The following is a 24,330-nucleotide window of genomic DNA, read 5'->3' as shown; positions in this document are numbered from 1 at the left end:
AAAACTAACTTTCAGCCCCTCATATACTCCCCTGCAGTAGAGTGCCTGCCCCACATAAATTTACCTCTGCCTCACCCCACAGCACAACAAGGTCTCCAGTTTCCTCCTGTGACCAGTTGGGAATCCGGGGGATGGCATATGGTGTTGGCAATGAGACCATCATGGCTCCTGCACTGGTTCTTCAGGCCTCCACGCAGGGGCACAGCATGAGACTAGCAGCTGTTCAGCAAGACAATGTCCCACAGCACGTGCAGGGTCTGGGCAGGCTGCTGGTGGTTGGCTGCAGCCAGCTGGAACTGGCCCCAGTGTCCATGAGTTGGCTGCAGCTGGGCCTGGGTGCTGGCAAGCCTTGCAGGAGCCTAGAGCACTCTGTAGGGCTGGGTGGCACAGCCCTGACAGCTGCGCGGCACTATGGTGCCATAGAGCAGTGCCAGGGTGCAGGCAGGCTGGTAGAGCTGGCCTGTGGCCTGTGTAGGGAGAGCAATGGCCAGCAGTCACCCCAGGCTTCCTGCACATGTGCCCCAGGGCTCAGACTGCTTGTAGGCTTTTAAGGGCCTGGGACTGGGGCTGCCATAGAGCCATCCCAGCCTTGAGGCAGGGTAGGCTCCCAGCCCCACGGCCCTGGGATTAGTCTGGGGCTGGCCCTCTAGTGGCAGGGCTGACTGGGAGCAAATTTGCTCCTGGTTGGTATCTACACATGCGCTACTGCACAGTAACTACTCGCAAATAAATTTGCTACTTGCATTTGCAGGTAGCAAATTTACTCATGAATAGCACAGTTTACTGCATGGTAAGCATGTGTATATGTAGATGTGCAGAAAACTACAGTAAAGTAAACTGCTTACTCAGCAGAAAACTGGAGTAAAGTATCACATGTAGATGCATTCACATGTGCAAATAATCTGGGAGCAATTTACTCTAGAGTAAACTCTGGGCACAATTTACATGTGCAGGGATGCAGTAACAGATTTGCTGCTCCTAGCAGCAGATTGCTTCTGTTCCCTGAGGACCTGCACCAGGCTCCTGTGTATGTGCTAACCTAGGGGCTGACAGCTATCTCTTGGCAGGGACTGGGACATTGCTCCCTCCCTCCAGGAGCTGCCTGGGCAGGCTCTGCCACTGGAGCCTGGTCAGGGACAATGTCCCTTTGCCTTGACACCAGGGAACTCCTAGCCTCCTGTCTGTGATCATGGGGCTGGGGCTGGGAGATCCTTTTCTGTGGTCAGGGCACCCAAGCTGGGAGATTCTTATAAGGATAAGGATGTCCCAGACCCTCCTTCCCAGTTATGAATCAGGAGCTGTGAGGTCCCTGCTGCTGGGGCAGGGGGACATAGTCCCTGCCCAGACTCTGGTGGTGGAGTCTACCCTGGCAGCAGGCAGCTCCCACGGGCAGGGAGCCATCTCCCTCCCCCTGCTGCCTGGCTTACAGGAAGCATGTTTGTTCCTGGTCAGGCATCTACATATGCGCTACTGTGCAGTATCTAATTGAGAGTAAATTCGCTTCTTGTATTTACAGGTAGCAAATTTACTTGCCATTAAAGCAAATTACTGCACAGTAAACATGTGTAATGCATAGTAATGCATGTGTAAATGGTGATGTCTACTGTGCAGTAATTAGCTCTAATCTTGAGCAAAGCATCTTGTGTAGATGCACCCACTGTGAGTTGGAATCAGCAAATGACTCAGTGGTATCCACACAGCCTAGTAAGGATGCATAAATGCCTTTTTTCTGTAGACAGAATAGCTACAGGTTGGGAGGCCTAAAGTTATGCACCATTTTAGAGTTTAATTCAGCCTCCTAGTCCACAGCTAGTTCACTATGTGACTCCTCTCCTTCTCCCTTTGTTGCAGATAATCCTCAGTGCCTGGCTGAACATGATTGGCTGTGTTATCCGGGCTTTCAGTATCATGAATTACCCGAGAAATGGAATCATAGGCAGTTTCTTCCTGTTTGCGGGACAGTCCCTCTGTGCGCTGGCACAGCCACTCATCATTTTTTCTCCAACTAAGCTGGCAGCCCTCTGGTTCCCAGACCACCAGAGAGCTATAGCAAATACAATCTCTTCAATGTGTAAGTAACAGCTACAAATATGCTGAACTGCATGAGGCTTGTCTGTATTAAAACCTACCATCCATGTATGCCATCTCTGAAGTTGTGTAAGAGGAACTGCATGTGCCAGAAGAGTACTAGTGCCACCCCTCTATGACACACATTCAAGCTCAGTGCTTTGCATTAAGCCCTTACTTGGGAGGCAGCAGGGCTCTGGGGATATAAACCCAGAGCTGGAGCTAGTAGGGGCTCTCTCTCTCTAGCAACTGCCAAGGAAAAGAGCTTCTTCACCAATGAGCTACCTGAGACTAGGTGCTTCCTGCAAGAACAGTGGGGCTCCAGGAGTCTAAGGTACCTAAGGCTAAGTGCTCGGAGAAAGGGGCACATGATCTGGGCAGAGCCTAATGAGGGGCATGTTGAGCTGTATGCCGGAGAGGTGCAGAGAGCCAGGTGACAGAGAAAGGGGCAGAGCCAGTTATCAGGGAGAGAGATCCAGAAAGCTAGACACCAGAAGACCTGGCCCCTGAATGGTACAGAGAGACAGGAGCTGGAGGGCTTGGCATTGAGGTGGCGCCTGGAGTTGATAACAGTATAACATCTGTGAGGCATGGGACATGATAAGGGAAGATCAGAGTCATGTAGTGTGCCCTAGGCATTAGGGCATTAAAGGGGCAGTCTCTCACCTAGAACCAACTTACTCATTACATCAAAGATGTGGCAGGTGAGATGGGGGTGGGAAGTTGCCCAGATAGGTGCGCAGGTCATTGTAGTGATCAACCTTGAGACAACGCACCTGTCACACTAATATTCAAAAAGCTACATACAGCTGAATCGACACTTTGCAAAACTCCATATGCAGAAAAGTTCCTTCGTGTTACAGAGAGGGAAGTAAGTTAACTTATCCATTATCACATGAAAAGTCGGGTAAATTCTGAGCAACTTTCTTTCTACATAAGCTTTGGTCAGGGATGACGTACAAGTAGCTTTGCCTTGTAAACAGCAGTGGTTAGAACCCCAGGACTCTCTTCACCTCCCATGGATCTCTGGCAGATAATAAGAGCTCTGAAGCATAGAGTAGGTGGATATTAGAGAAGACTATGCTCAGATGCAGGAGAATGATGCAGAGATCCACAACTGGCTTAGCTTTGAAAGAAGAGTAAAGAGCTGATAAATTTATGGGGAGGATATAGAAAGGGGAGCCAGTAAGACAATATGATGCGTGGAGTTAGCTTTGCTGTCCCCAGGTTGCACAGCAGGATGGAGGGTCTTTGATTTTCCCATACTTCTTGGCTTTGCTGCTTGCCCCATAGGGCCAGGAGGGAAGTTTTTCCCCCCTACTGTTGCTACGAGTGTCAGGGATTTTTTTGCCTTTTTTGGAAGTATTGGATTTAGACTGAGGTATGCCAGTGCTCGTGCTGGGACTAAAACCTGGAGGTCCCTGGCTAGAGGGTCTTGTCCCTCTGCTCTGGATCAGACTGATCACCACATTTGGGATCAGGAATTTTACCCCATGGTCAGATTGGCATGGACTGCGGGGAGGTTGATTTCCTGTAGCAAGGAGAGGGGCAGCATGGCCCTTTTCATAGATTCACAGATGTTAGGGTCAGAAGGGACCTCAGTAGGTCATCAAGTCCGATCCCCTTCCCTGGGCAGGAAAGAGTGGTGGGGTCAGATAGCCCCAAGTAGATGCTTATCCAGTCTCCTCTTGAAGACCCCCAAAGTAGGGGAGAGCACCACCTCCCTTGGAAGCCCATTCCAGATTCTGGCAACCCTTACTGCGAAGAAGTTATTTCTAATGTCCAACCTAAATCTGCTCTCTGTCAGTTCATGGCCATTGTTCCTAGATACTCCAGGGGGTGCCCTAGTAAATAGAGCATCTCCTATTCCCTGCTGCCCTCCCCTGATGAATTTATAGGCAGCCAGAAGATCACTTCTCAGCCTTCTCTTGTGAGGTCCCTCAGTCTCTCCTCATAGGGCCTTGCCTGCAGGCCTCTGACCATATGAGTGGCCCTCCTCTGGACCCTCTCAAGATTCTCTGCATCCCTCTTGAAGTGCAGCCTCCAAAACTGGACACAGTACTCCAACTGCAGCCTGACCAGTGCTGCATAGAGGGGAACATCACCTCCCTGGACCTGTTCGTCATGCGTCTGCTAATGCATGATAAAGTGTAGTTAGCCTTGTTGATCACTTTGTCACATTGACAACTCATGTTCATCTTGGAGTCAGCTATAACTCCCAAGATCCCGTTCCACTGCTGTGCTGCTGAGAAGGTCATCCCTCAGCCTATAAGTGTGTTGGTGATTCTTTTTGCCCAGGTGCAGCACTTTGCACTTGTATTTGTTGAGCTGCATCCTATTTCCTTCTGCCCATTTTCCCAACCTGTCCCAATCTGCCTGGATCTGTTCCCTATCCTCTACTGTGTTAATTTTGCCTCATAATTTGGTATCATCTGCGAACTTGGACAGGGTGCTCTCTACTCCCTCGTCCAAGTCACTGATGAAGACATTGAATAGCATCAGTCCAAGAACTGAGCCTTGCGGGACTCCACTGCTCACATCTTTCCAGGTCGATATCAACCCAATCACCACCACTCTGGGTGAGACCCCTAAGCCAATTTGCCACCCACCTGACCATGTAATCATCTACATCACAGCCTGTCAGTTTATTTATGAGAACAGAATGCAATACTGTATCAAAGGCCTTCTTAAAGTTCAGGTAGATGACATCTACCTTGACTCCTGCATCTAAGCGTTTTGTGACCTGGTCATAAAAAGGAACAAGGTTAGTTGGGCAGGATCTACCTGCAGTGCATCCATGCTGTTTTCCTTTTGGCATTATTTCCCCTGCTGGGCTCTCACAAATGTGATCCTTAATGATTTTTTCCAGAGTTTTCCCAAAGATAGAGGTGAGAACAACTGGCCTATAGTTTCCTGGTTCGTCCCTCCTCCCCTTCTTGAAAATAGGGACCACACTGACCCTTTTCCAGTTCTCTAGGACCTGACCAGAGCACCATGAGTGCTCGAACAGCTGCGCCAGTGGCTGTGCTATGACACTGGTCAATTCCTTCAGCAGCCTTGGATGAAGTTCATCTGGGCCCGCTGATTTGAACACATCCAGCCCCCACAAGTGCCCTTTCACTAAGTCTGTGCTAACTGTTGGTGGGCTGGTGTCCCTCCTGTGTCTATCTATGATCTAATTGGGAGATTTGTCTTGGTCTGTGTCTAGGAATACAGATGAAAAGAACTCATTGAAGAGCTTAGCTTTGTCCCCCCTTTCTGTCACCAATTGCCCTACTTTGTCTTGTAGGGGTCCCATGCTGTCCTGCACCTTCCTTTTGATCCCTATATACCTGAAGAAGGACTTTTTGTTGTCCTTAATTTTTGTCACCAGCCTAAGTTCTAATCCTGCTTTGGCCTTCCTGATTCCCTGCAAGTGTGAGCCAGGGAGGTATACTCCTCCTTGCTAGCTACTCCCTGTTTCCACAGTCTGTATACCTTTTTCTTTTCCCTTAGGCTTTTCTGGATTCCCTGTTCAGCCAAGAGGGCTTCTTGGCCCATTTGCCCCCTTTTATGCACAATGGGATTGTCTCCTGCACCCATAGGATCACTCCCTTAAGGAATGATCACCCTTCCTGGACTCCCATTTTGCCAATGCTCTTGAGCTTTAATGCCTCACTAACTAATCTCCTGAGCACACTGAAGTTAGCCTTTCTGAAGTCTAGCACTTCAGCCCTGCTGGTTAGTTTACCCACCCTTCGCTGGATTGTGAATTCAGTCAATCGATGGTCACTATCCCCTGGGTTACCTTGTATCTGCAGATTCCCCACCAAGTCATCCCCTGTAGCTAACACCAAGTCCAGCAAGGCATTTCCCCTAGTGTGATCGTATACCTCCTGTGTTAGGTGGAGGTCTGATATGCAGGTTAGCCTACGTGAGCGTTTAGATTTGGCTGACTGCTCCTCCCAGCAGATGTCAGGGTACTTAGGTCATCCATGACAACTATATCTCTCAACTGTACGGCCTCTGAGAGCGGTCTGGAGAATTCTAGGTCTAGCTCATCCTCCCAGTGTAGCTGTTTATAGTAGACCTCCACTACCAAGTCCCTTTCCCCCCACCCCCATTGTATCCTGACCCACAGTACCTTGGTTTGACCCTCTTCTGATTCCATCTTGATTATAGAGGATGTATATTGTTCCTTAACATAGAGAGAAACACCTCCCCCCATTTTTCCCTGCTCTATCCTGTTTGTACAACCTGTAACCCTCAATGCCTACTGCCCAGTTGTGATTAGAGTCCCACCAGGTTTCAGTTAATCCAACCAGGTCAAAGTTGTTGCTTGCAAGCAGGAGTGCAAGTTTCTCTTGCTTGTTCACCATGCCCCTAGCATTAGTGTAAAGACATTTAAGCCCCCTGATGGGTGCCCTTGGTACCCCTTTTTCTGATGTCTGTTGGGCCCCTTAGTGCTTAGCTAGACTAATCTAGTGCATTGCTTGTGGTTCGCTGATCCTAGGTTCTCCTTATCGTCTACTTCCCCATCCCTTGATGAACCTAGTTTAAAGCCCTTTGGAGGAGATCAGCCAACCTATAAGAGAAAAGACTCTTATCTTTAAAAGAGCAATGAAGACCATATCATCCCATGATGCCCCTCTCATGAAAGTGTGGATCGTGCTTGTAGTAGCCAAACCCTGCATGATGACACCAACTCTGGAGCCACAGGTTGACTTCCCTGATGCTGACAGTGACTGCTGACTGGAAGGATGGATGAGAAGACCACATGTGCCCCTGACTTCCTAAGCCTGGCCTCCAGAGCCCTGTAGTCACTCATGACGCAGTCTGGACTACTCCTGGCCACATCATTTGTGCCCACATGGATGAGGACCATGGAATAGCAATCAGAGGGCTGGATGAGATTGGGAATCCTCGCCATGATGTCCTGGATCCTGGCTTCGGGTAGGCAGCAAACCTCTTGTGCCATGGGATCTGGTCAACAGATAGGCCCCTCTGTGCTTCTCAGGAGGGAATCACCCACCATGATGACCTGGCGTCTCTTCCTCTGGCCACTCAGTTGTTGCTCAGCCTGCCTGGTGTTTGTTTCAGACGTGTCTTCCCCTGCGGCTTCCTCTGCTGCATCATCCTCCAGTGCTGCCAGGGCTTCTTGGCTGTTCCCCAGTTGCAGTGGGGAAGCAGTCACAACAGCACGCTGTCTAGCTCTGGAAGTGACAATCCTCCATTCAGCTGTCCTGGGACTCTCCTGTGATCTCTCTGCTCCAGGTGTCTGGTACTGCAGAAAATGAAAGTATCCATCAATCTCATCCTCTTCAGCCCTGAGCCCCAGCAGCCTGCTCACCTCTGGCTGGAGTTCCCTCACCTGCCCCTCCAGGGCCTCAATCCAGGGACATGTGCCTGTCCCACATGTGGGACAGGCAAGGGAACCCCCAGCTCCCATGCTACCTCCAGGCCTCAGAGGTACCACCAGGCAACAACCGCAGATAGGGGTCCAGGGCACTGCCGACCAATACAAGAGGCCTGTATGGGTGGAGGCCTCACAGGAGCTCCAGGCCAGAGGCGGCAGCAGGGCAGGGGCCCTGGCTGCGCTCCATGTCACCACCCCCATAGTAGCGCCATCCTCATTCACTTACCTGAAGTCTCCGTAAGAAGCTCCCATGTACTCCTGCCCATGAACTGGCCTGTGAACTGCTCCTCTATTGGCAGTCCATGTTCACTGGCTCCCTAGTCACCTGGGGAGTCTCCTTTTATAACCTTCTGGGCCTGGGCTGACTCACGCCAGGCAGCAATCACACAGCAGTCAGCAATCCCACAGCAATCAGCACTCACTCAGCAGTCAGCACTCATCCCAGCTTCTCAGAGCACAGTCCTCCCCAAACAAACAGTCAGTTAAACCAAAGGTACAGGCAGCTGGATCACTTACCTTTCCTGGGCAGGATCTAGTGCCTGGCCTGGCTTCTCTCCTCCTTCCTCCCTGCTCTTGCCTCCAGCAGCTGCCTGCAGACTGCCCCCCTGTTTGCAGTCCCTGTTCACTGGCCTTTCCTTGGTTCTCTCAAGTGCATTTTAATAACAGCAGCAGCACACTGACCACTGATGTCCACCTGCTTTACCTGTGGCAGGTTAGGGTGCTTTGTGTGTCTTGGGGCAATATGCCTTGTACAACAGAGTTGATTGGGTAGTTTTAGGAATAAGTTAGACAAGGACTTGTATGGGATGGCTTGGATAGGGATGATCCTGCCTCAAGTAGGGGTTTGGACTAGAGGTTCCTTCTAGACCTACTTCTATGATTCTGCAGTTCTGCCTAAGCCTCCAGATGGCTGTGCCTCCTCTAAACATATTACAGGTTGGTGGTTGCCCTGGTAGGTTACCAAATCTGATGTCTGCTCTTGTGATCCAACCGTAGCAGGAGTGTATCCCAATCCAAACTGATACCAGCCATCTGCTTTTGGCTAAATATCAGCTGAGCATAGTAATGAAACTATGAGAAATTTTGAGATAGGAGAAGTGTGCAGAAACCAATGCTGCCCCTGTTTAAATCATGTCTCATAAACAGAGTTCTCCAGTTTCCTAGAAGGTGGATGCCACCTACTACACTACCAGACTGACAACAGAATGAAAAAGATTTTACACTGAATGTACAGGTTCTGCCACGCTTCATGGAGTTAGAAAATGTAGTTGCCTGTTTTAAAGAATTAGAAACGTGGATTGAGTTAATGCTGACATAACATTCCTCATTTATTACTTTAATTCTAGCTACAGTGGAAGATAATTTGTATCGGGGTGATTTGCAACCTGATTTATTTACAATGGTTGTAGAATTGAGTACAAGACACTCACCCATGTGCTGCCATTTTTATTTCTAAGGGCACTATGTCTTAACTCAGCTGGATCTTATCAGCAATCCTGTGCGGGTAACTGGAGAAGCTCTGCTCCTTTAAGTTAAAGCCTTGGAAGACAGCTGAAGCACCTCAGTGGTTCCATGCAGTTGTTTCCCTGGTGCCGCGTATCCCTGCGTACTTTGCAAACCCTCATCTTTGTAGGAGAGGTTAGAAACTAAGCCCTGTGAAGTATCTGGGCTTTACTGTATTAGCAAAAACAGTTTTTAGGTACGTATCAATATACGTTAGTAACTGTAAGAGCAAAAATTATTATTTGTTATCAAGGAAAATTTTTAGAAATACCATAGTTGCTTGCATACCACACTCATGTTTTTCCCAAAAAATAGCCTTCCAAAATTGGGGTGCATGTCTTAAGTGGGAAAGCTGATTTTTTTCACCCAGAATAGAAACATGGAGACACTGTAAGACAGCTGCTGCTTTTTTTCCCTTCTCTTCCCTCCAGCAGCTACATGGAAGGAGGTGCGAAGTCTTGCGCGGGCAAATCTGGGATGGGGTTGCAATTATACACTACTTTGATTTCTTCCCCACCCAGAGTTTACAACAAACTGCCCACCAGTACCAGTGGCACTTCTGTTCAGAGCACTGAAAAAGTCAAGTGACTTCATGGCTTATTATAATCTACCCGATTTTCTGCTAAATTCTACTCATTCTACAGGCGTTAATGATCCATTCTTCTTTTTAATGGTCTTGATGTTCCACTAATCAAACTAGCCTTTTCTTGGCAATTTTACTTTTAGCTATTCCTTGTCTTTCTCCTGAAGAGCCCAGAAGAGTCTTTTTAGCTCTCTTCAAAGTCTTAAATCTGCCTATGAAGTCCAGTCGTCAACAGCAGCTACAGTTTCAGCCTTTAGTTGAGAGACCAACAGCTGCCAATGATTTAGCTGTGATAGTGTTAAAACTATAGCTTTCTTGAGCGGGAAAGGGAGGGTGATTGAGCTGAAGGGTATATTCCTGCTCTATGCAGCCATAATTGTGGAAAAATCTTTTTTTCCCTTCTTTCTGACTTCCTGTAAACGGGGTATGTGTGATAGGTGAGAAAATCTATTAACTCAGACTTGGGGACAGCTGCAGGCTGCTGTTTGAGTGCTCTAGGGACTAAAGTCATGTTTGGGGGCACCTCTGCAGATATGTGGGGGGTGGGGGGGTGGGAATTAAGATGCTGAGTGTATGTTACCACCGGGTTAATGTTTCTTTATGTTTTACCTGTTCACCCTCTTTGGCCTGTTGGCTTGTAACCCTAACCCCTATGATTTTCTGTAAAGAAGTGGGAACTCCCCCTTGCTTCTTGCACCAGTTTCTGGAGCTACAGGGTTGGCACACTGAGTTACCCAGGGGCAGATGCAAGATTTTCCAGAAGGGGGTGCAGGAGCAGCAACCCACATTGTAGGGGGCTGCATCCTCTGCTCCCAGCTTTCTCTGTCCCCACCAGACTGAGCAGATTATGCTATGGGAGCCTCTGGGGCCTTTTTAAAGTCCCTAGAGCAGATGAAAATCCTTCTTCCTTTCCCTTCCTGCTCAAAGGCACGCCCTTTTCCTTCTCCCTTCCCCTGAATGCCCCTGCTGCTTTCTCCACTGTTTTGGGATGGGGAAGCTGCAAAGCCAGCCTGACTGAGCAGGAGCTGTACTCCATCTCCTGCCTCTCCGTCCCCCGGTGTACTTAGTTTAAAGTCCGACATAGGAGATCAGCCAATCTGTAAGAAAAGAGTTTCTTACCTTTTGTGGAGAGATGAAGCCCATTGTGTCCCAGGAGTTCCCTTGCACTGAAGTGCGGATTGTGGTCCCTGTGGTGCATGTCCTGCAGCCGGAGGGTAGGTGCTGGGCTGCAGGGAAGCTCTGGGCCCCACTGCCACTGCAATCACAGCTCCTAAGGGAAATCGCAGCTCCTAGAGGAAGAAAGGATGGACACAGTATGGGTGTCATGGTCCTGCGTCTCCAACTGGTGGCTTGGACCTGCACATATTTCTCCTGGGAACACCAGCTGCAGCTAACCCCAAGCTCTGTGGGGCTAGGAGCTGCCCCTAGAGGCAGGGACAGCTCCCCCTCTCCCCTTGGAGCCCAGGGCTTAGCCAGCCAGGAGTGTGGCCCCTTGCTTTGTGGGCTGACTGGGAACAATTTGCTTCTGGCCAGCATCTACATCTGTGCTAATGTGCATTAGCTTAATGTGCTATTTTTCTAGCACCTGTATGCATCACTACTAGCAAAAGCATCTTGTGTAGATGCACCTACTGTGTAAGAGCACAATAGGCCACTTGCATGAGGTCCAGGTGAGGGAGATCCCCTGTCCTCCATTAATGCTGACCTTGTGAAGGAACACCTTAAGAAGCTGGATACCTTCAAGTCAGCTGGCCCTGACAATCTACATCCCAGGGTACTCAAGGAGCTGGCGAGCATCATAGCCCAGCCTCTGGCATGGCTCTTTGAAAACTCCTGGTGCTCTGGTGTAGTGCCCAAAGACTGGAAGAAGGCCAATGTGGTACCTGTCTTCAGGAAAGGGAGGAAAGTGGATCCGGCTAACGAAGGCCCATCAGCCTGACTTCTATCCCGGGGAAGATCTTAGAAAAGTTTATTAAAGAGGCCATCCTTAATGGACTGGCTGATGCCAACACCCTAAGGGATAGCTAGCATAGGTTTGTTGCGGGTAGGTCTTGCTTGACCAATCTCATTTCCTTCTATGACCAGGTGACCTATCACCTGGACAAGGGAAAAGAGATTGATGTTGTATATCTTGACTTCAAAAAAGCCTTCGATCTGGTATCCCATGATCACCTCTTGGCGAAACCGGCCAGTTGGGGCCTTGGGTCCACCATGATCCGCTGGCTGGGAAATTGGGTCCGTGGTCAGACCCAGAGGGTAGTAATTGATGGAAGTCAATCATCCTGGTGTCCTGTGACCAGTGGGGTCCCCCAAGGCTCTGTCCTTGGACCCATATTGTTCAACATCTTGATTAATGATGTGGACATTGGAGTCAGGAGTGGACTGGCCAAGTTCACCAATGACACCAAACTTTGGGGCAAAGCATCCACGCCAGAAGACAGGCTGGTGATCCAGGCTGACCTGGACAGACTCAGCAAATGGGCAGATGAGAACCTGATGGTGTTTAACACTGAAAAATGCAAGGTTCTGCACCTTGGGAGGAAAAACCTGCAGCATCCTTATAGGCTCGGCAGTGCTACGTTGGATAGCACTACAGAAGAAAGAGACTTGGGGGTCATCATTGACCACAAGATGAACATGAGCCTGCAATGCGATGCAGCGGCTAGTAAAGTGACCAAAAGTCTGGCTTGTATCCATAGATGCTTCTCAAGCAAATCCCGGGACATCATTCTCCCCTTGTACTCGGCCTGGGTGAGACCACAGCTGGAGTACTGCGTCCAGTTTTGGGCTCCACAATTCAAAAAGGATGTGGAGAAGCTTGAGAGAGTCCAGAGAAGAGCTATGCACATGATCAGAGGTCAGGAAAACAGACCTTATGACGACAGGCTGAGAGCCATAGGGCTCTGTAGCCTGGAAAAGCGCAGGCTCGGGGGTGATCTGATGGCCACCTATAAGTTTATCGGGGTGACCACCAGTATCTGGGGAAACGTTTTTTCACCGGAGTGCCCCATGGGATGATGAGGTTGAACTGTCATAAACTACTGCAAGACCATTTCAGGCTGGACATAAGGAAGAATTTCTTTACTGTCTGAGCCCCCAAGGTCTGGAACAGCCTGCCATCAGATGTGGTTCAAGCACCTACACTGAACACCTTCAAGAGCAAATTGGATGCTTATCTTGCCGGGATCCTATGACTCCAGCTGACTTCCTGCCCATCGGGTGTGAGGCTGGACTCAATGATCTTCTGAGGTCCCTTCCAGACCTAATGTCTATGAATTCTATGAAATGACTGGAAAACTGCCATTGAGGTGCACAAAGCATAGCAATTCTGTCCTAAGTGCATCATATAGACACAATGGATATGGCCAGCTAATTTTATTTTTTTACACCTGCTGTTTCTATTGACTTAGCAGTTGTCCCAGGTAGATTTTTTTTAACAGAATCCACTGTGTTCATCAAAAAAAGGTTTAAACCAAAAACCAGATATAGTTCAGATTCTCTGGATCTTCTGTAAGCTGCTTATGGGAATCCATAGTTGGTTTACCATGAAAGACTTTTTAAAAAATTTTTTGCTTACATCTGCTAATTCTGATTTAAAGTTCTGGATAACTGCATTAGAAGATTATGTGGGCATGTCCACACATGCAAGCACGTGCACTTGCAGCAGCTCAAATAGAAGCGGTGCAAATTTGAGCTGGGGCTTTTTGCTTCAGTGCATGTGCTTGGACATGTACTTTGTTGTGGAGCAAATTGTGCCACTTGGGGCAAAATAACCCTGCCTGGATCCTCCTGGATCTTCAGCCAGGGGGAGCTAGAGCCTGGGGCCAGCATCTATGCTGTGCCCAGCAGTATAAAAAGCTGACCTGTCCTGGCCCCAGCAGTATAAAAAGCTGCCCTGGCAAGTAGCTCAGGGCTACTAGTTCTCAGGAGCTTCTGGGCCCCAGCCAATTGGTACTTGGGGACACTACTCCTGTGCCAGCTGGACTGCTGAAGCAGCCCTGAGAGTTCCCTGCACCCTCTACCCATTGCAGCAGTCTGGCAGTTGGGGATGCTGCCTGGCTGTGACCTGCTGTGCACCTGCCAGACTCAGAAGGGGACCGCAGAGCCAGAATAGGTATCTGCCCCTCTGGGCCAGCTGCCAGTGGACTGTGGTTGCAGGGTTGGCCTTTGTGCAGCACTACTGCCATTTGTGCCCCCCACCCGGCCATCTGGGCAGCTATCACCCTGAAGATGTTCCGGGTGTGGTGGCCTGCTTTGAAGTGTCAAAGCATGTCCTCCTGGCCCCATTTGGCCAGGAGGTCAGCCACAGCCAGATGGGTCCAAGGTACAAGCTCTGAGCAGGCAGGGTCCTGCCACTGGCCTCCCTAGCAGGAATTCTGGTGTTCCCTATTGGAAAACTGAAAAATCCCTGATAAAAAAAATCCCAAAGTCAGCCTGTAAAATACCCCCAAATCCATGTTTCTCCACAAGTAAAACATAAGACCACTATAAAGACAGAGAGCAAGACCGAGACAGCGATCAGTTGAACAATGTTTTATTGATATATCTACAGTGTTAAAGTAAGTCTCTTATCATAATAATAAAGTGAATACATGACTCTAAATACATGTTTCATGAATTCATGAATATGTTTTGCTGCACTCCCACAGGGCAATGGCCCCCACACAAGGGGTTTGGACCCCCCAACAGGGGGTTCAACCCCAAAACAAGGGGTACAGGCCCCCAACAGGAGATTCAGCCCCCACACAAGGGGTATGCCCCCCAACAGAGTGTTCAACCTCCAGACAAGGGGTATGGGCCCCCAACAACCCCCACACAAGGGGTAGAGCCACCCAACAGGAGCCAAGTGGCCCCCACAGGGGCTACCACCCCCCTTGCAAGGCCCACATGCCCCATCCCAGACCCCCAATTGCTGCCCCACCTGGCCCTAACCCCCACCAATTGCTGCAGCCCCCCCAATGCCCCACCCCTGTTCCCTGGTACCCCCCAATAGCTGCCCCACCCAGCCTCACCCCCCCCTCCAGTTTGCACCCCCAGGCACCATCACTTAAAAAAAGCTCCAGAAAAAAAACCATGAAAAAAATCTTCTGCTTACCTTAGAAGCAAGGCACAGGGGGCTTCAGGGCCCGCTGGCAGAGCCCCCCCGGGCAGCACAGGACAGCAGGGGGGCAGCAGGGCCTAGGCTGGGGCTGCTAGGTCTGTTAGCCTGCCCTGCACTGTGCAGGTGGGGCCGCAGTCAGCCAGACAACAGTTGGAGCTGTCGGTAAGTGCCAGCTTTTTTGTGTGTTTTTTTTTAAACTTTGAAGTAGGGGGCAGGGATAGGGGGGCTTGGGGGATGGGGCCAGCCAGGGCAGGGGAGGGGGCTTTGGGGGGGGGCTGGCGGGGGGAGGGGATGGCTGCAGCAGGGGTTGGGGGCCTCAGGGGGGCTGGTGGGGTGAGGGGCCAGCCCCAGCAGGAGTCAGGGGTCTTGGTGGGGCTGGCAGGGGGAGGGGCGGGCTGTGGCAGGGGTTGGAGGCCTCAGGGAGGCTAGCAGTGAGAGGGGCCAGCCCTGGCACGGGTTGGGGGGCTCGGGGAGTGGGCAGGGCCATCGGGGGTCCCCCCATGGTCCCCTCCCCCCTCCTCCAGCCCCTCCCTCAACCTCTTACTCACTGGCACCAGAGCCCTGCTGCTGAAACATGGCGTGGCCAGCCGTGTCTTTCAGCACCAGGGTGAGGGCCAACCATAGAGATGCTCTGGCAGCCAGAGCATCTCCATCGAGGACCTAGCCTCCGGTTGCTCTGCTTTTTTAAACATCATTTTTTTAGATCCCTGGATATCCAGGGGTCTAATCTTCTCCCCACACTGCAAATTTGCAGTGCGGGGAACATTTTTTTGTTTCCACACGTGCCTGTTGCCCCGCCTCAGAGGGGTTTCAGGCAGGGGAAGAGGCACGTGAGCGCTTGTGTGGACACGCCCTGTGAGAACATCCACACATGTAAGCACGTGTGCTGGCAGCAGCTCAAATGGAAGCAGTGCAATTTTGAGCCAGGGCTTTTTGTCTCAGCACACGTGCTCAGACATTCACTTTGTGCCACTTGGGGCAAAATAACCCTGCTCGACTCCTCCCCGATCTACAGCCAGGGGGAGCTAAAGCCTGGGGCCAGCACCTGTGCTGTCCCCATCAGTACACAAACTGCCTTGGCAAGTAGCTCAGTGCCACTCACTCTCAGGAGCTTCTGGGGCCCAACCAATTGGTACCTGGGGACACTACCCCTTGTGCCAGCTGGACTGCTGAAGCAGCCCTGAGAGTTTCCTGCACTCTTTACCCACTGCAGCAGTCTGGCAGTAGGGGACCTGCTGCATACCTGCCAGACCTGCATGAGACAACTGACCCTCTGGGCCAGCTGCCAGTGGGCTGTGGCTGCAGTTAGCTTTTGTGTGGCACTACTGCCATGTATGTCCCCTGCCTGGCCATCTGCCCAGCCCTGATCTGTTCCCCAGCAGCGAAGGGATGCAGGGGGCGGGACTCAGAGGCTAGGCAGGGGGTGGGGCTGGGCAGGGAAGGGCTGGGGGAGCAGGCGGGGGGTGGGGCAGGTGGGGAAGGAATGTGGGGGCTGGGGGAGCAGGCAGGGGTCCCCCCCTATGGTCCCCTCCCCCCTCCTCCAGCCCCAAGACTCCTTACTTACTGGCAGTGGAGCCTGGGTCCAGCTCCCTGCTGCTGCCTCAGGGGCAGGCAACATGCTTCAGCACCAGGGCAAGGGCTAACCACAGAGATGCTCTGGCAGCCCGAGCATCTCTATGGAGGACTCAGCCTCCAGTTGCCTCAGGGCACAGTCACCCTGCTTTTTTTTTCCTGCGGGGTTTTTTTGACCCCTAGATATCCAGGAGTCTAATTTTGCACCCATGCTGCAAACTTGCAGTGCAAGGAACATTTTCTCGTTCCTGCACATGCCTCTTGCAGTGTCTCAAAGGGGTTTGAGATGCTGCAAGAAGCATCTGTGGGCTTGTCTGCATGTGCCTTGTGAGATGAATTCAAAACAGTTCCAAGAATAAGATATTCAGTTAGTGCTGATGGCTGTAAAAACGATATGTTGTAATATGAGAGTATATGAAAGAGTATTTCAGCTGGTATTGTAATATGCTATATTTCACTTGCACTTGGACAAAGAACATCTCTTCAGAGAAATTGTATTGCTAACTGTGCTGCTGGAAAACAACTGAACTGACAACTAGCATTATCCCTCTTTAATTTCTGTTTTTTTCAGTAAATCACTTACTGGGGCAGCATTGAAAGAGAATGGGGGGGGAAAAAGGCTTGGTATCACACATTTTAAACCAGCTAAGAAAGATGGACTTGAGAAAATTTTGAGGTGATAAAACGTTTTTTGGAACTTTGCCCTGCAGCTGTAACTTTATTGATGTCTTTTTTCTGACCTTGCCCAGCCATGGGTATACTTAAACTGAGGATATTGTGTACTTGCTACTGAATTGGATGGCTTATTACACTTTTATAAATGTGCATTTTTCTATTATATACAAAAATAGAACTGTCTCTTTTTATTTCAATCTAGCCAATCCCTTGGGCATGCTTATAGCTAACTTGGTGTCACCTGCACTTGTGTCTGAAGGAAAGGATATCCCAATAATGGTAATGAAAGCTGATTAATTAGTATTAAGTGTCTTTTGGATTCATTACAATGTAGTATACTCAATAACATTGATGTTGGATGAACTATTTATATAACTCTACTTTGGGCTTTTAGCTTGGAATTTATGCCATTCCTGCAGTAGTAGCCTGCATACTAGCAGTAGTTGGTATACATGACAAGGTCCCTCCAACTCCACCATCAGCAAGTGCTACAAATTCTACCTCCCAGCCATTTTTCACAGGCTTGAAAATGGTAAGTGTATAGTAAAGCACAGTAAATTTTACTCCATGGTCAAATGTGCCATCTGGCTTCCATAATGTCACCTTAAGGAATACGGCTGCTGTGGTTACTGGTCAGCAGGAAAAGGGCTGTGCTGATGTTTGCTATCAAAATTACTTCAGAATCTCTTTCTCACCAAAGGCCGGAGCTAACTGGGAGCAGACTAAGTATGTGGATATGGGAGGTACTCTGCCATGTCTGGGTCCAGCACACATTCTAGCACATCACTGCTTAGACTGGGATCCATGCTAACAATCTCAGGCAGGTGGTCATCAAGTACTTCCGCACAAAGCAAAGTATCCCTACCCACCAGCTCAATCATTTTTTCCCCTCCAGAACTTGTTGTATAAAGCATGATCACAACATCTATTATTTCTGTACACTCCTCAGAATATGGATATTACTCCCTGGAGGGGTCCCCATTACTGGGACTACAGTCTCTGAATGAGAGCTGACCCCTTCTTGGAAAAACCTTACAGATAAACTGGATTTACTCACTGGTATAAAAGGAGATGTTTAGAACTGGCCTGGAAAGATACATGATTGTTGGAATCTGGAATAAAATTCTTCAGATCAAGTCACATGATTACGTGAATGGCTGCCAGGGACCCAAGAAACACAGTGGCACTGAAGAGCCCTGTTCACTAGCCCTTTTGTTCAATGCAGTCCATATTTCATTCATTCTCTGACTGGCTTTGCTTAGGATTTAAGGGACCCACTAAACTACCTTAAAAAGAGCAAACTTTGATGCCTTAGCAAGCTGTTTCTAAAATGTATAACTGCATCTATCTTTAATGGGTTAACTCTCACAATAATACTTGGTGCATCTACATGTGCAATTAATGCACCTGAATTTTCTGTGCAAAAAAATTCAGGCTTATTAAAAGCATTCCCTGCTGCACATCTGTGTGCGCCCCTGTCAGGAGCAAATTGAGCCCAATAGGAAGAGCCCAGTCCAGGGCTGCTCCTGCCCTGTTCTACCCCCCTGCAGTAGCCAGGGGGAGCTCCAGGTTCCTTGCTGGTGCTCCATACCCCTGGCTGGCAGAGGGCACAGGGGCTTAGCCCCACGCTCCAGAGGGCAGTGGGGAACTCTCTCAGCTTGGCAAGCAGCTCTGTCCCAGTCAGGGGGGAGATTGGGTTGGCCCCAAGCTTTTTGCGGGGAGGGGTGTTCTGCCTGGGTTGGCAACTGCTTCCTAGCCACATGGAGATTGGGATGCGTCCCGATCTCCACAGGGCAGGGAGAGCAGTCCTGGCTGCCAGGCAGCTGGCTCCCAGCCACTTGGAGATCAGCACCCATCCCAATCTCCATGTGGCTGGCAGAAAGTGTCTCACCGAACTGAGACAGCTCTCCCTGCCCCCTGTGGCCTCTTGCTGCCTAGGCTGATGGGGAGCAGTTTGCTCTGGGGCAGCATCTACACGAATGGTATGGCACATTAGTTAGTGCACTGTTTTTCTAGTACCTGTATCTACAGGTACTCGGAAATGGCTCATTAGATAAATATACTGTGCAGTAATTGCTGCGCACATGTAGATAATGATGCTGTACTGCGCATTAGATTAGTCTAATGCATAGTAAAGCATCTCAGATAGATACACCCACTGTTTCCTGAACTAGAGTAGGGCCAGGAACCTGGTACAGGTTCTTTTGCTAGTTTCCTTTCCATTTGTTTTAACCAATACTTTTACATTTGCAGCTTATGAAAAATAAACCATACATCATCCTGGCAATCTGTTTTGGAGCTGGGATTGGGATTTTCACCTGCTTTTCAGCTCTTTTGGAACAGATCCTCTGTGTAAAGGGGTATTCAAATGTAAGTCCTTTCTAGTTGCTGAACATTACTTGTTATACAGTTAAAACGATCTGTTACTGACTACACAAAGTGAGATGAATATTATTTTATTGTTTTTCTTAATATTTAATAAATGACAAACACCAAATCTGTTTAATATCTGGATAGGACATATAGGGCAGGACTGCAAGATTTTAAAGCACTGTATGGTGATAAATTGTGGCTGCAGGGAACAGGATAGCAATATTCTTAAATTTCAACAAGGGAAAATTAGACTGAGTATTAAAACTTTGTTACATTGCTTAACTACTGGAACAGATTGCCTATAAGAGGCTCTGATAGCTCCATCACTGAAAGTTTTTAAATGGAGATGTTTGTCTAGACAAACATTTGTCTGAGATGGCTTATACAGAAGTGATCCAGCCCTGAGCAGGGGTTTGGACTAAGGACATTTTGAGATCCCTTATTTTTTATGGATCTTTATATTCTATCAATATTCTAGATTATCTGCAGTTTAATTAGTGTCCTCAGCTACATTAGTGCTTGTAAATTAAATACTTCTTTCACTGGATTTTACTTAATAAAGACTTTGGGTTCCTTCCCATGGGGTGTCATAACTACATGCATCTGTAAGCTAGTCTCAAATGCTCAAATGAAGCAGATCAGCTATGTTGCAACAAATTGTGGCCCAGCTGATCCTCCTCATTTGGTGATATCTATTTCTAGCCTAACACAGCATTACTACAAAGTTCTTGCTCTTCCCTTTGCCCAGGATATGATCTCCAGAGCAACTCAAGGAGGGAGTTCTCTAAGATTTCTTCTTTCATGCCCAGAGCTTACTCAAACCCTGTTACATTTTTCTTCCTACATAACTGAAGTGCCCAACTCACTGTCATGTTATCACGATGGCTTGCCCTTACCCTGGTCCTGTCTCACCTAAATGACCTCAGACTGCTTTCTTATGTTGCATGGGCAGTAACTTTGTGCTTGAGCCTGTACAAAAAGCTGCTGCCACAGCAAACTCCCATCCATTAGCCGCATTATGTCAGCCCTTCTGAATCATGCTTGGGCTTTCCATTAAGCTGCACATGAAGGTCATAAGTACAATTCTTTCCTTCAAGGCCGTGCACACTGGAAAACCTTAGCCTACATCCACAGCAGACATGGGCTCCTGGATGTTTCCTCCACCTCATTCCCTGCCCTTTTTGCTGTGCCCAGGAAACATGTACAGATATTATTTGTTGCATTTCTTTCAAGCATCTGACTACTCTCAGGATGGTCTTTAAGCTTTAAAAAGTGTTCCCAGATCAGTTGTTCTTAACCTTCAGATAGTAACTCCAGGTGGCACTCATCATGGTGTTGACACAGATTAAGTTAAATAGCAGAGGGAAAAATGGTTTGTGCTTTAACTCCAGGTAAATGAAAACATTTGCTTAAAAATGGAGGATGGTTGTGAAGAAGGGGCAAAGAAAAATGATCAGAACTAACTTAAGAAACAAAAGAAACAGTTGAATGGATAACCTAACAGAAGAAAAAGACCATTCAAAAGGGAAAAGGGTTGTTATTACCTGTGGAATGCAGAGAGTTTAGAAAAGATAGAAGGTAGATTGTAATGAGTCAAAGCCATCATCTGTGTTTTTATCTACTGTTTTCCATCCTTCTCAACAAGATCCAGAATATCAGTCACCTCCTCCAAGAAGGCTATATTATAATATCCTGCACCATGAATATATAACTGGCAGCAGTCTGGTATCAAGGTGCATGTAGGGCTCTTTCACAGCTTGCAGCAAACTGTGGGGTTCGACACCCTGGAGTGCCAGATGTAACAGTAGAGATGTGAAAATACCCTGCTAAAGAGAAGTTGCAGTTTAATCTTATTACTTCCTGTTGCAACCCCTGTGGACACAGAAAAGTAAATTATCACCTTCGTCTTTTTTTTTTTATTTGAAGACTGTAATCAAATACAGATTCAATTCCAGATTAAATCATTCTAGTTTTTCAATCTTTCCTCTGGTCTTGTTCTCCAGACCTGTGGGCATACGGTGCAGTAGAGGTGGGGCTGTTGGTCCGGGGATGATCGTAGGCACATAGTGCAAAGCCTCCTTGGACACAGTGGGGGCAAGGGGTTGCAGGCACACAGTGCCATGGGGATAATGGAGAAGTCAGGGGGTGATCATTATGGTGCAGTGGAGGAGGCATGCAATGCAGTATGGGATGTGTTGCTCACATGGGCACACAGTGTATTAGTAGGGAGACCATGGGCATGCAGTGGTGGAGGGATCTCCATGGGGTTTGCAGACTCTGGCCACTTGGAAGTAGGATAGCCCTGATTCAGAGCTAGCTTAGATATCTTTGCATGCCACTGCCTGTCAAATTAGGCACATTTATTTTCTGGTGACTGCTTTATTCTCCAGGGGTTCTGTTATCTCAAGTATGTCAAGGTAAAATTGATCAGACTGTAGCACAGATCCATTTATCCAGGCTGCTGTCTTACTCAGTCACCCTCACAGTGGAATCTGAACTCTTCCTTTTGATATTTCTTACTATTCTAGGTGTGCATCCAGTGAAGTGTTCAGGAATTGTGATAAGTACAGTGCAAAAAACTTATCAAACAAACAAATGCCTTGTGTTTATAATCAGATACTTATGTTGCTTATGTCAGTAATATTGAAAAAAATCTCAGCTTCCAAATCTAATTGGCCAGTCATTAATTTCTTCTGTGCTATAGTTCTTTGCAGGCCTGAATGGTGCATTGTTCATTGTGTTTGGTTTACTTGGTGCTTTTCTCCTGGGACTATATGTTGACAGATCAAGAAGATTTATAGAAACTACCAAAATCTGTTTCGGTCTGGCTGCATTAGCCAGCATCGTATTTGCAGTGGTAAGTTCATTTTCACACTTTATCATATTTTCAAAGAGATATCATTAAAGTCTGTTTTTTATCATTACCTGATAAATTACACAAACTCCAAATGACTTATTCAGCTATTTAGTTTCTTTATGTAACATGGTATTTGTAGTAGCTTTATATTCCTTGTTACCACAGGTGGAGATGGTTCCTTACTGACAGAAGCATTTTCATGAACATTGTTTCTACCCTTACATTCATTTTACAACCTACAGCATTGTACAATCTGCTTTATTTCCCTCCATCTGGGAATAACTCATACTAATATTCCACTGGATGAGGTAGATTATGAGCCTTAGCTAATGCTGTGGTAGCTCTTTGAGAGTATACAGCATTAGATTACTACATAATATTAATTTAAAAAATTCTGTAATGGAACATCCTAAACATACCCATTCCTTTTCCCTGACTGTGATGGTGGCTAATACCAGATGATGCAGGAAGATAGGACATACCCTGTAAAAAACAAACAAACAAAAGTCTAAACTTGATGAAGAGGCCAGTGCTGGGGGTAATCTTTTGCTGAGCCTATTCAGTAATCAGTTTGTACCCTGAACTACATTAGTGAGGGTTTCCTGGTAGTTCACTAGACCCCGCACAGGAAAGCTGCTGAAACTTGATTACAGAGCTTTATGAAAGTGAGAATACCCAATGGGAAATAGAACACAGCACTGTCAAGTGAAACTAGCTGGGATCAGGCCCACAGAATGGCCATGTTTACTGGTTACCAGAGCTGGCAAGCTTTTGCTCCTGGATAAACTAGTAGTTCACACTTCTGTCTCATGAAATGTAGCTCACCTTACAAATATGAACGAATTACACCTCACAATAGTCTCTTAAAAGGTATATCTTTAACCCTACTTTTAAAAGAATAAAAAATAGAAGCATAAAGATTTAAGTACATCGCCAAGGTGATATAAATAGTCTGAGTTAGAGCTATAAATTAAAACCAAGATCTCCCAGGTCACTATATTTCAGCATTAATGTTAATTAATGTGTGCATTCACTTCAGCCCAAATCTGTATTTACGGAGTGACAGAATGTAAATGATGCTGATTTGGAAGAAACAGGCAAACTCCTTCCAATGTTTTGCTAAACTCACATTGAAGACAAAACTAATCCATCTGAAAAAAAATGCTGGACAAATCAATTTGATGATTGAACAGTTATGAACATGGATTGTGGATGCGCAGTCTATTCATGTGCTTGACACCTCAGTACCTTCCTAGATCCCATAAACCAGTATAACTAGGGAAATGGGAGCATTCTGGCTGTTGACAGGCCACAAGTTTCCTCCTAGCACGCCAATTGGCAGAATCTTGTATTCAGCAGTAATGCCACTACTTTGGAAAATGGAATGAGGTTTGTTAGCACTGAACATGAGATGAGAAAGGTGGTGGTAGCACACAGAGCCGTCAGACTTATCAATTTAGATTTTATTTTATTGGCTGGACAGTGCTTTTCTCTGTACCACTAACTCTGCTGAGGTCAGGGTTTCATGAAGTGAATTGACCAGTACAATTTATGGGACCATTTTTACAACTTTCTGTAATAGCCTCAAGGCCACAGGCCTGTAAATATTTAAGAAATTAAGTTTTATTTTAGTGGACACTTACGTGCCCAACTTCCTGTTTTGGAACCAAACTTAAGAGTTTTCAGAAATCTCTGGAGGCTGAACCAAATTATGGCTGAGGTTGCCCCTATGTAAAACAGTAGCCTGCCTTTCCATGGTGCTTGCTCAGCCAGGAGGGATTCAAACATTAGAAAAACAAAGCTATTAATTCCCTAACCTAATTATTCACTCAGCTCTACTATAGTGGGGCGTGAATAGCTGTTTGAAAGCATGAAAAGAAAGAGGAATGATTTTTTAGTGGAAGAAAGAGGAAGTATATACCAGTAATGGTGTGTACTGGGTGTCACGTTGAATTACTGTGGAAACTGACCATGTAGATTGGCTTAACACTAAGGCTTTGGTATTGTATCTCTGACTGCAGATGACAAATTTCAGAAATCAGACTATTCCTTTGGCTTTGATCTGCTCGCTGTTTGGGTTCTTTGGATTTTCTGTCTATCCGGTTGCTATGGAACTGGCTGTTGAATGCTCCTTTCCGGTGGGAGAGGGTACATCCTCAGGCCTGATTTTTGTATCGGGGTAAGTAGCCGATTTATACTCATTT

General features: G+C 47.7%; 2 protein-coding genes across 3 annotated transcripts in view; one reads left to right on the top strand and one right to left on the bottom strand.

Moving 5' to 3' along the window:
* SLC49A3 (solute carrier family 49 member 3) overlaps positions 1-24,330 on the top strand; it is a 57,728-nt gene that overhangs the window by 23,015 nt on the left and 10,383 nt on the right. The window contains exons 3-8 of one of the 2 annotated variants that reach the window (XM_090039014.1): positions 1,852-2,071; positions 17,099-17,175; positions 17,291-17,428; positions 19,150-19,266; positions 21,974-22,126; positions 24,148-24,305. In XM_090039014.1, coding sequence (XP_089895140.1) covers positions 1,852-2,071; positions 17,099-17,175; positions 17,291-17,428; positions 19,150-19,266; positions 21,974-22,126; positions 24,148-24,305 — 863 coding nt within the window. The remainder of the gene's footprint in view (positions 1-1,851; positions 2,072-17,098; positions 17,176-17,290; positions 17,429-19,149; positions 19,267-21,973; positions 22,127-24,147; positions 24,306-24,330) is intronic. The other variant, XM_090039015.1, reaches the window with a different exon arrangement.
* Positions 2,078-24,330, bottom strand: part of DGKQ (diacylglycerol kinase theta) — a 205,709-nt gene continuing 183,456 nt past the window's right edge. Inside the window, exon 25 of the transcript XR_016441301.1 lies at positions 2,078-10,837. The gene's annotated coding sequence lies outside the window, so the exon portion shown is untranslated. The remainder of the gene's footprint in view (positions 10,838-24,330) is intronic.

Source organism: Crocodylus siamensis, chromosome 3 (genome assembly GCF_052110815.1).
Source record: "Crocodylus siamensis isolate JL-2025a chromosome 3, ASM5211081v1, whole genome shotgun sequence".
In the NCBI taxonomy this organism is placed as follows: Eukaryota; Metazoa; Chordata; order Crocodylia; family Crocodylidae; genus Crocodylus; species Crocodylus siamensis.
This window is presented reverse-complemented; position numbering and strand designations above follow the sequence as displayed.